The sequence below is a fragment of the Salvelinus namaycush genome, unplaced genomic scaffold (assembly GCF_016432855.1).
Source record: "Salvelinus namaycush isolate Seneca unplaced genomic scaffold, SaNama_1.0 Scaffold244, whole genome shotgun sequence".
Classification (NCBI taxonomy): Eukaryota; Metazoa; Chordata; class Actinopteri; order Salmoniformes; family Salmonidae; genus Salvelinus; species Salvelinus namaycush.
This window is the reverse complement of record NW_024059275.1, coordinates 46,994-59,154: the sequence shown is the minus strand read 5'-3', so window position 1 is coordinate 59,154 and position 12,161 is coordinate 46,994. Positions and strand designations below refer to the sequence as shown.

At 48.2% G+C, this 12,161-nt stretch overlaps 1 protein-coding gene across 2 annotated transcripts in view; it reads left to right on the top strand.

The window, feature by feature from the left end:
* The window catches only part of LOC120038945 (osteoclast stimulatory transmembrane protein-like), a 37,859-nt gene that overhangs the window by 17,856 nt on the left and 7,842 nt on the right, over positions 1 to 12,161 (top strand). For both annotated transcript variants that reach the window (XM_038984487.1, XM_038984488.1), the window contains 4 exons: positions 1,443 to 1,641; positions 2,120 to 2,214; positions 2,457 to 2,555; positions 2,663 to 2,870. In XM_038984487.1, coding sequence (XP_038840415.1) covers positions 1,443 to 1,641; positions 2,120 to 2,214; positions 2,457 to 2,555; positions 2,663 to 2,870 — 601 coding nt within the window. The remainder of the gene's footprint in view (positions 1 to 1,442; positions 1,642 to 2,119; positions 2,215 to 2,456; positions 2,556 to 2,662; positions 2,871 to 12,161) is intronic.

The window sequence follows — 12,161 nt, the reverse complement described above, 5'->3', positions numbered from 1 at the left end:
CATACTAAAGATTGATTCTATACTTCGTTTGACATGTTTCTACGAACTGTAATATGACTTTTCATCTTAACTTTCGCCTGGACTTGCCCGCACGTCGTGAGTTTGGATTGTGTACGAAACGTGTGAACAAAAAGGAGGTATTTGGACATAAATGATGGACTTTATCGAACAAATCAAACATTTATTTTGGAACTGGGATTCCTGGGAGTGCATTCTGATGAAAATCATCAAAGGTAAGTGAATATTTATAATGCTATTTCTGACTTCTGTTGACTCCACAACATAGCGGATATCTGTATAGCTTGTTTTGTTGTCTGAGCGCTGTACTCAGATTATTGCATGGTGTGCTTTTTCGGTAAAGCTTTTTTGAAATCTGACACAACGGTTGCATTAAGGAGAAGTGGATCTAAAATTCAATGCATAACACTTGTATCTTTTAGCAATGTTTATTATGAGTATTTCTGTAAATTGATGTGGCTCTCTGCAAAATCACTGGCTGTTTTGGAACTACTGAACATAACGCGCCAATGTAAACTCAGATCTTTGGATATAAATATGAACTTTATCGAACAAACAATACATGTATTGTTTAACGTGAAGTCCTATGAGTGTCATCTGATGAAGGTCATCAAAGGTTAGTGATTAATTTTATCTCTATTTCTGCTTTTTGTGACTTCTCTCTTTGGCTGGAAAAATGGCTGTGTTTTTCTGTGACTAGGCACTGACCTAACATAATCGTTGGGTGTGCTTTCGTCGTAAAGCCTTTTTGAAATCAGACACTGTGGCTGGATTTACAACAAGTTTATCTTTAAAATGGTGTAAAATACTTGTATGTTTGAGGAATTTTAATTATGGGATTTCTTTTTTTTTTTTTTAATTGGCGCCCTGCAATTTCACTGGCTGTTGTTGAGGTGGGACGCTTGCGTCCCGAATATCCCAGAGAAGTTAAGCGGTATTGATGAAGGAAAAAAATATCATCAATGTTAGAATAAGGCTGTAACCTGAGAAAATGTGGAAAAGTCAAGGGGTCTGAATACTTTCTGAAGGTGCTGTAGATCTCTCTGTTCAACATCACCCTTCCATTTCTTGACCAATTTTTTGGGCAAGTTCTATGAGTTGAGTTCACATGACTCATTGCAACAATCCTATACATATTACGCATAAAAAACGAACAACATGTTTTCATCATTTGTATGGGTATGGTGGCCATTGACTCAACTTAGCCTTTGGCCTTTGGCTCCAGCCATTAGCACGAGCCCATCCTCCTCAATTAAGGTGTCACCAACTGCCTGTGCTACACTTACCCCACTCTCCCCCGAAGCATGAAGGTGAGATGTTATTTAATCAAGAAGCAGACTAAACTCTTTAAGAACCAGCTGTATGGAAAATATTGTGTGGAAAGTAAATAAATGTGACTCTAGGTTACACACTTGCTCCCACAGCACCGCCGAGAGAATCCTGGCCTCCACCAGTCAAGTAAGCAACGCACTACACGACATGAAGGATTTCATCAAAACCATACCGAACATTGTGAACAGCGACCGGTTCTTGAAGATTGAGCAGAACGTGAATGTCGAGGAGATGAAGAGGGGTATCAGAAACGCCTCGGCCAGACTGAAGGCTGAGTTCAAAGCCATACAGGTGAGGTGTATCGTGTTATTGGAAACTCACGTTGTTCTGCGGGCAGGCCTGACGGTTTTGACTAGATAGAGTACAGCAGACGCTACTTTTTATAGCAGGTTAGGAGAACTTACTCAGAAGGTTAGAAGAATTAACGTAGCAGGTTAGGAGAATTAGGTTAAGGTTAGGAAAGGGTTATTATCGGAGTTAGAATAAATAAATAAAGTTCCTCATATTTAAATAAATCCTGACGCTATTTGAATATACAGTATCTAGCCTTCGTTTTCAATAAAGCAATTCTGCTTCAGGTGAAACCAACATCAGTGTGCTGCTAACTGCTTCACTTCATCAGTGGTCCTCTGATCGCGAACACACCTCCTTGAAAACATACCAATCAGTTGTGCCACCAAAAAAAGAAATATTTTCGATGGCACCATTGGAGACATTTTCAGCTAGATGTGGAGTGAGCTTAAGGCAAATTCTTAACTCCCTTACACAGGATACTCTGGAGGTCACAGGTCACGTGACCCAGAAAGTCATCGCCTCCTCCTTCATCGTGCTGCTGCTGGGGAGCTCTGTCAGTTACCTGGTCAGGTAATCTACCCAATACAGCCTGAAGAGGTCTGGTCACCCCTCTGAGCCTGGTTCCTCTCTAGGTTTCTTTCTAGGTTCCTGCCTACCTACTGTAGGTCTCCTTCTTCTAGGGAGGCTTGCTCTTTTGGCCGGGTAAACTGCTGATGTAAAAGGGATTTAGAAAATACATTTGATGTGATCGAGTTTTGGTTCCTTTTAATATGTTTAGACAAGAGGAGTTAGAGTTCTCTTCTTTTCCTCAGGTATCTCACAGACCTAAAGCACGACAATGTGTGTCAGACGGGCCGGCTACAGGAGTTACTGAGGGCCCGGGGGGTGGAGGAGCTCCCAGAGGCCTACAGGTGGGAAACCTTTAGGTCTCTTCAGGTCCAGGCTGAGGTAGAGCACTTTGTGCCAACTACTGATGTAAAAACGGCTTTATAAAGTATGTTTGATTGATTGATTACAGGAAGAGGCTGGTGAGGACCAGGGGCTGGAGGATGACACAGATTGAGCTGAGACGATGCCTGTGGGGAGGCACCATCCTGGGCTTCTACTGCCTGGTATGTGCCCTGGTCCTAGGGCTCGACCACCTCATCTACTATGTCCTGCAGACGTCTCTGAGCTGGACACAGGACATTCCTGAGGTGAACACTATCATCTCACTCCGTCTGAAGGTCAGTATACTCAATCAGAACTAATTTTGTACATAATGTTGCTGCTACCGTCTCTTATGACCGAAAATAGCTTCTGGACATCAGAACAGGGATTACTCACCTAGAACTGGACAAAGATATTTCTTTAATGAGTCGGACGAGAGGGCTTTACTCCAGACACCCGGCGAGGCCCTCCCCCCGGCATTCGAAGAACAAAAATATGGAGATATCGCGGAAGGAGATCGGCTGCCTTTGCCATCGGTACTATTGGCCAACGTACGCTGGATAATAAAGTTGAAGAACTACAAGCACGTATATGCTACCAATGGGACATTAAAAACTGTAATATCTTATGTTTCACCGAGTCGTGGCTGAACGAGGACATGAATAACATACAGCTGGCAGGTTATACACTGTATCAGCAGGATAGAACAGCAGCCTCTGGTAAGACAAGGAGTGGCAGGTTATACACTGTATCGGCAGGATAGAACAGCAGCCTCTGGTAAGACAAGGACTGGCAGGTTATACACTGTATCAGCAGGATAGAACAGCAGCCTCCGGTAAGACAAGGGGTAGCAGGTTATACACTGTATCGGCAGGATAGAACAGCAGCCTCTGGTAAGACAAGGGGTGGCAGGTTATACACTGTATCGGCAGGATAGAACAGCAGCCTCTGGTAAGATAAGGGGTGGCAGGTTATACACTGTATCGGCAGGATAGAACAGCAGCCTCTGGTAAGACAAGGGGTGGCAGGTTATACACTGTATCAGCAGGATAGAACAGCAGCCTCTGGTAAGACGAGGGGTGGCAGGTTATACACTGTATCAGCAGGATAGAACAGCAGCCTCTGGTAAGACAAGGGGTGGCAGGTTATACACTGTATCAGCAGGATAGAACAGCAGCCTCTGGTAAGACAAGGGGTGGCAGGTTATACACTGTATCAGCAGGATAGAACAGCAGCCTCTGGTAAGACAAGGAGTGGCAGGTTATACACTGTATCAGCAGGATAGAACAGCAGCCTCTGGTAAGACAAGGGGTGGCAGGTTAAACACTGTATCAGCAGGATAGAACAGCAGCCTCTGGTAAGACAAGGGGTGGCAGGTTATACACTGTATCGGCAGGATAGAACAGCAGCCTCTGGTAAGACAAGGGGTGGCAGGTTAAACACTGTATCGTCAGGATAGAACAGCAGCCTCTGGTAAGACAAGGGGTGACGGGTTATACACTGTATCGGCAGGATAGAACAGCAGCCTCTGGTAAGATAAGGACTGGCAGGTTATACACTGTATCAGCAGGATAGAACAGCAGCCTCTGGTAAGACAAGGACTGGCAGGTTAAACACTGTATCAGCAGGATAGAACAGCAGCCTCTGGTAAGACAAGGACTGGCAGGTTATACACTGTATCAGCAGGATAGAACAGCAGCCTCTGGTAAGACAAGGGGTGGCAGGTTATACACTGTATCAGCAGGATAGAACAGCAGCCTCTGGTAAGACAAGGAGTGGCAGGTTATACACTGTATCAGCAGGATGGAACAGCAGCCTCTGGTAAGACAAGGGGTGGCAGGTTATACACTGTATCAGCAGGATGGAACAGCAGCCTCTGGTAAGACAAGGGGTGGCAGGTTATACACTGTATCGGCAGGATGGAACAGCAGCCTCTGGTAAGACAAGGGGTGGCAGGTTATACACTGTATCAGCAGGATAGAACAGCAGCCTCTGGTAAGACAAGGACTGGCAGGTTATACACTGTATCAGCAGGATAGAACAGCAGCCTCTGGTAAGACAAGGGGTGACGGGTTATACACTGTATCGGCAGGATAGAACAGCAGCCTCTGGTAAGACAAGGGGTGGCAGGTTAAACACTGTATCGGCAGGATAGAACAGCAGCCTCTGGTAAGACAAGGGGTGGCAGGTTATACACTGTATCAGCAGGATAGAACAGCAGCCTCTGGTAAGACAAGGACTGGCAGGTTATACACTGTATCAGCAGGATAGAACAGCAGCCTCTGGTAAGACAAGGGGTGGCAGGTTATACACTGTATCAGCAGGATAGAACAGCAGCCTCTGGTAAGACAAGGACTGGCAGGTTATACACTGTATCAGCAGGATAGAACAGCAGCCTCTGGTAAGACAAGGACTGGCAGGTTATACACTGTATCAGCAGGATAGAACAGCAGCCTCTGGTAAGACAAGGACTGGCAGGTTAAACACTGTATCAGCAGGATAGAACAGCAGCCTCTGGTAAGACAAGGACTGGCAGGTTATACACTGTATCAGCAGGATAGAACAGCAGCCTCTGGTAAGACGAGGGGTGGCAGGTTATACACTGTATCGGCAGGATAGAACAGCAGCCTCCGGTAAGACAAGGACTGGCAGGTTATACACTGTATCAGCAGGATAGAACAGCAGCCTCTGGTAAGACAAGGGGTGGCAGGTTAAACACTGTATCAGCAGGATAGAACAGCAGCCTCTGGTAAGACAAGGGGTGGCAGGTTATACACTGTATCGGCAGGATAGAACAGCAGCCTCTGGTAAGACAAGGGGTGGCAGGTTAAACACTGTATCGGCAGGATAGAACAGCAGCCTCTGGTAAGACAAGGGGTGGCAGGTTAAACACTGTATCGGCAGGATAGAACAGCAGCCTCTGGTAAGACAAGGGGTGGCAGGTTATACACTGTATCAGCAGGATAGAACAGCAGCCTCTGGTAAGACAAGGGGTGGCAGGTTAAACACTGTATCAGCAGGATAGAACAGCAGCCTCTGGTAAGACAAGGGGTGGCAGGTTATACACTGTATCGGCAGGATAGAACAGCAGCCTCTGGTAAGACAAGGGGTGGCAGGTTAAACACTGTATCGGCAGGATAGAACAGCAGCCTCTGGTAAGACAAGGGGTGGCAGGTTAAACACTGTATCGGCAGGATAGAACAGCAGCCTCTGGTAAGACAAGGGGTGGCAGGTTATACACTGTATCAGCAGGATAGAACAGCAGCCTCTGGTAAGACGAGGGGTGGCAGGTTATACACTGTATCAGCAGGATAGAACAGCAGCCTCTGGTAAGACAAGGACTGGCAGGTTATACACTGTATCAGCAGGATAGAACAGCAGCCTCTGGTAAGACAAGGGGTGGCAGGTTATACACTGTATCGGCAGGATAGAACAGCAGCCTCTGGTAAGACAAGGACTGGCAGGTTATACACTGTATCGGCAGGATAGAACAGCAGCCTCTGGTAAGACAAGGACTGGCAGGTTAAACACTGTATCAGCAGGATAGAACAGCAGCCTCTGGTAAGACAAGGACTGGCAGGTTAAACACTGTATCAGCAGGATAGAACAGCAGCCTCTGGTAAGACAAGGGGTGGCAGGTTATACACTGTATCAGCAGGATAGAACAGCAGCCTCTGGTAAGATGAGGGGTGGCAGGTTATACACTGTATCGGCAGGATAGAACAGCAGCCTCTGGTAAGACGAGGGGTGGCAGGTTAAACACTGTATCAGCAGGATAGAACAGCAGCCTCTGGTAAGACAAGGACTGGCAGGTTATACACTCTATCAGCAGGATAGAACAGCAGACTCTGGTAAGATAAGGGGTGGCAGGTTATACACTGTATCAGCAGGATAGAACAGCAGCCTCTGGTAAGACAAGGACTGGCAGGTTATACACTGTATCAGCAGGATAGAACAGCAGCCTCCGGTAAGACAAGGGGTGGCAGGTTATACACTGTATCGGCAGGATAGAACAGCAGCCTCTGGTAAGACAAGGGGTGGCAGGTTATACACTGTATCGGCAGGATAGAACAGCAGCCTCTGGTAAGATAAGGGGTGGCAGGTTATACACTGTATCGGCAGGATAGAACAGCAGCCTCTGGTAAGACAAGGGGTGGCAGGTTATACACTGTATCAGCAGGATAGAACAGCAGCCTCTGGTAAGACGAGGGGTGGCAGGTTATACACTGTATCAGCAGGATAGAACAGCAGCCTCTGGTAAGACAAGGGGTGGCAGGTTATACACTGTATCAGCAGGATAGAACAGCAGCCTCTGGTAAGACGAGGGGTGGCAGGTTATACACTGTATCAGCAGGATAGAACAGCAGCCTCTGGTAAGACAAGGGGTGGCAGGTTATACACTGTATCAGCAGGATAGAACAGCAGCCTCTGGTAAGACGAGGGGTGGCAGGTTATACACTGTATCAGCAGGATAGAACAGCAGCCTCTGGTAAGACAAGGACTGGCAGGTTATACACTGTATCAGCAGGATAGAACAGCAGCCTCCGGTAAGACGAGGGGTGGCAGGTTATACACTGTATCGGCAGGATAGAACAGCAGCCTCCGGTAAGACAAGGGGTGGCAGGTTAAACACTGTATCGGCAGGATAGAACAGCAGCCTCTGGTAAGACAAGGGGTGGCAGGTTATACACTGTATCAGCAGGATAGAACAGCAGCCTCTGGTAAGACGAGGGGTGGCAGGTTATACACTGTATCAGCAGGATAGAACAGCAGCCTCTGGTAAGACAAGGAGTGGCAGGTTATACACTGTATCAGCAGGATAGAACAGCAGCCTCTGGTAAGACAAGGGGTGGCAGGTTATACACTGTATCGGCAGGATAGAACAGCAGCCTCTGGTAAGACAAGGACTGGCAGGTTATACACTGTATCAGCAGGATAGAACAGCAGCCTCTGGTAAGACAAGGACTGGCAGGTTAAACACTGTATCAGCAGGATAGAACAGCAGCCTCTGGTAAGACAAGGACTGGCAGGTTAAACACTGTATCAGCAGGATAGAACAGCAGCCTCTGGTAAGACAAGGGGTGGCAGGTTATACACTGTATCAGCAGGATAGAACAGCAGCCTCTGGTAAGATGAGGGGTGGCAGGTTATACACTGTATCGGCAGGATAGAACAGCAGCCTCTGGTAAGACGAGGGGTGGCAGGTTAAACACTGTATCAGCAGGATAGAACAGCAGCCTCTGGTAAGACAAGGACTGGCAGGTTATACACTCTATCAGCAGGATAGAACAGCAGACTCTGGTAAGATAAGGGGTGGCAGGTTATACACTGTATCAGCAGGATAGAACAGCAGCCTCTGGTAAGACAAGGACTGGCAGGTTATACACTGTATCAGCAGGATAGAACAGCAGCCTCCGGTAAGACAAGGGGTGGCAGGTTATACACTGTATCGGCAGGATAGAACAGCAGCCTCTGGTAAGACAAGGGGTGGCAGGTTATACACTGTATCGGCAGGATAGAACAGCAGCCTCTGGTAAGACAAGGGGTGGCAGGTTATACACTGTATCAGCAGGATAGAACAGCAGCCTCTGGTAAGACGAGGGGTGGCAGGTTATACACTGTATCAGCAGGATAGAACAGCAGCCTCTGGTAAGACAAGGGGTGGCAGGTTATACACTGTATCAGCAGGATAGAACAGCAGCCTCTGGTAAGACGAGGGGTGGCAGGTTATACACTGTATCAGCAGGATAGAACAGCAGCCTCTGGTAAGACAAGGGGTGGCAGGTTATACACTGTATCAGCAGGATAGAACAGCAGCCTCTGGTAAGACGAGGGGTGGCAGGTTATACACTGTATCAGCAGGATAGAACAGCAGCCTCTGGTAAGACAAGGACTGGCAGGTTATACACTGTATCAGCAGGATAGAACAGCAGCCTCCGGTAAGACGAGGGGTGGCAGGTTATACACTGTATCGGCAGGATAGAACAGCAGCCTCCGGTAAGACAAGGGGTGGCAGGTTATACACTGTATCAGCAGGATAGAACAGCAGCCTCTGGTAAGACGAGGGGTGGCAGGTTATACACTGTATCAGCAGGATAGAACAGCAGCCTCTGGTAAGACAAGGACTGGCAGGTTATACACTGTATCAGCAGGATAGAACAGCAGCCTCTGGTAAGACAAGGGGTGGCAGGTTAAACACTGTATCAGCAGGATAGAACAGCAGCCTCTGGTAAGACAAGGGGTGGCAGGTTATACACTGTATCGGCAGGATAGAACAGCAGCCTCTGGTAAGACAAGGGGTGGCAGGTTAAACACTGTATCGTCAGGATAGAACAGCAGCCTCTGGTAAGACAAGGGGTGACGGGTTATACACTGTATCGGCAGGATAGAACAGCAGCCTCTGGTAAGATAAGGACTGGCAGGTTATACACTGTATCAGCAGGATAGAACAGCAGCCTCTGGTAAGACAAGGACTGGCAGGTTAAACACTGTATCAGCAGGATAGAACAGCAGCCTCTGGTAAGACAAGGACTGGCAGGTTATACACTGTATCAGCAGGATAGAACAGCAGCCTCTGGTAAGACAAGGGGTGGCAGGTTATACACTGTATCAGCAGGATAGAACAGCAGCCTCTGGTAAGACAAGGAGCGGCAGGTTATACACTGTATCAGCAGGATGGAACAGCAGCCTCTGGTAAGACAAGGGGTGGCAGGTTATACACTGTATCAGCAGGATGGAACAGCAGCCTCTGGTAAGACAAGGGGTGGCAGGTTATACACTGTATCAGCAGGATGGAACAGCAGCCTCTGGTAAGACAAGGGGTGGCAGGTTATACACTGTATCAGCAGGATAGAACAGCAGCCTCTGGTAAGACAAGGACTGGCAGGTTATACACTGTATCAGCAGGATAGAACAGCAGCCTCTGGTAAGACAAGGGGTGACGGGTTATACACTGTATCGGCAGGATAGAACAGCAGCCTCTGGTAAGACAAGGGGTGGCAGGTTAAACACTGTATCGGCAGGATAGAACAGCAGCCTCTGGTAAGACAAGGGGTGGCAGGTTATACACTGTATCAGCAGGATAGAACAGCAGCCTCTGGTAAGACAAGGACTGGCAGGTTATACACTGTATCAGCAGGATAGAACAGCAGCCTCTGGTAAGACAAGGGGTGGCAGGTTATACACTGTATCAGCAGGATAGAACAGCAGCCTCTGGTAAGACAAGGACTGGCAGGTTATACACTGTATCAGCAGGATAGAACAGCAGCCTCTGGTAAGACAAGGACTGGCAGGTTATACACTGTATCAGCAGGATAGAACAGCAGCCTCTGGTAAGACAAGGACTGGCAGGTTAAACACTGTATCAGCAGGATAGAACAGCAGCCTCTGGTAAGACAAGGACTGGCAGGTTATACACTGTATCAGCAGGATAGAACAGCAGCCTCTGGTAAGACGAGGGGTGGCAGGTTATACACTGTATCGGCAGGATAGAACAGCAGCCTCTGGTAAGACAAGGGGTGGCAGGTTAAACACTGTATCAGCAGGATAGAACAGCAGCCTCTGGTAAGACAAGGACTGGCAGGTTATACACTGTATCAGCAGGATAGAACAGCAGCCTCTGGTAAGACAAGGACTGGCAGGTTATACACTGTATCAGCAGGATAGAACAGCAGCCTCCGGTAAGACAAGGGGTGGCAGGTTATACACTGTATCAGCAGGATAGAACAGCAGCCTCTGGTAAGACGAGGGGTGGCAGGTTATACACTGTATCAGCAGGATAGAACAGCAGCCTCTGGTAAGACAAGGACTGGCAGGTTATACACTGTATCAGCAGGATAGAACAGCAGCCTCTGGTAAGACAAGGGGTGGCAGGTTAAACACTGTATCAGCAGGATAGAACAGCAGCCTCTGGTAAGACAAGGGGTGGCAGGTTATACACTGTATCGGCAGGATAGAACAGCAGCCTCTGGTAAGACAAGGGGTGGCAGGTTAAACACTGTATCGGCAGGATAGAACAGCAGCCTCTGGTAAGACAAGGGGTGGCAGGTTAAACACTGTATCGGCAGGATAGAACAGCAGCCTCTGGTAAGACAAGGGGTGGCAGGTTATACACTGTATCAGCAGGATAGAACAGCAGCCTCTGGTAAGACGAGGGGTGGCAGGTTATACACTGTATCAGCAGGATAGAACAGCAGCCTCTGGTAAGACAAGGACTGGCAGGTTATACACTGTATCAGCAGGATAGAACAGCAGCCTCTGGTAAGACAAGGGGTGACGGGTTATACACTGTATCGGCAGGATAGAACAGCAGCCTCTGGTAAGATAAGGACTGGCAGGTTATACACTGTATCAGCAGGATAGAACAGCAGCCTCTGGTAAGACAAGGACTGGCAGGTTAAACACTGTATCGGCAGGATAGAACAGCAGCCTCTGGTAAGACAAGGGGTGGCAGGTTATACACTGTATCAGCAGGATAGAACAGCAGCCTCTGGTAAGACAAGGGGTGGCAGGTTATACACTCTATCAGCAGGATAGAACAGCAGACTCTGGTAAGACAAGGGGTGGCAGGTTATACACTGTATCAGCAGGATAGAACAGCAGCCTCTGGTAAGACAAGGACTGGCAGGTTATACACTGTATCGGCAGGATAGAACAGCAGCCTCTGGTAAGACAAGGGGTGGCAGGTTAAACACTGTATCGGCAGGATAGAACAGCAGCCTCTGGTAAGACAAGGGGTGGCAGGTTATACACTGTATCAGCAGGATAGAACAGCAGCCTCTGGTAAGACAAGGACTGGCAGGTTATACACTGTATCAGCAGGATAGAACAGCAGCCTCTGGTAAGACAAGGACTGGCAGGTTATACACTGTATCAGCAGGATAGAACAGCAGCCTCTGGTAAGACAAGGGGTGACGGGTTATACACTGTATCGGCAGGATAGAACAGCAGCCTCTGGTAAGACAAGGGGTGGCAGGTTAAACACTGTATCGGCAGGATAGAACAGCAGCCTCTGGTAAGACAAGGGGTGGCAGGTTATACACTGTATCAGCAGGATAGAACAGCAGCCTCTGGTAAGACAAGGACTGGCAGGTTATACACTGTATCAGCAGGATAGAACAGCAGCCTCTGGTAAGACAAGGGGTGGCAGGTTATACACTGTATCAGCAGGATAGAACAGCAGCCTCTGGTAAGACAAGGACTGGCAGGTTATACACTGTATCAGCAGGATAGAACAGCAGCCTCTGGTAAGACAAGGACTGGCAGGTTATACACTGTATCAGCAGGATAGAACAGCAGCCTCTGGTAAGACAAGGACTGGCAGGTTAAACACTGTATCAGCAGGATAGAACAGCAGCCTCTGGTAAGACAAGGGGTGGCAGGTTATACACTGTATCGGCAGGATAGAACAGCAGCCTCTGGTAAGACAAGGGGTGGCAGGTTATACACTGTATCGGCAGGATAGAACAGCAGCCTCTGGTAAGACAAGGGGTGGCAGGTTAAACACTGTATCGGCAGGATAGAACAGCAGCCTCTGGTAAGACAAGGGGTGGCAGGTTAAACACTGTATCGGCAGGATAGAACAGCAG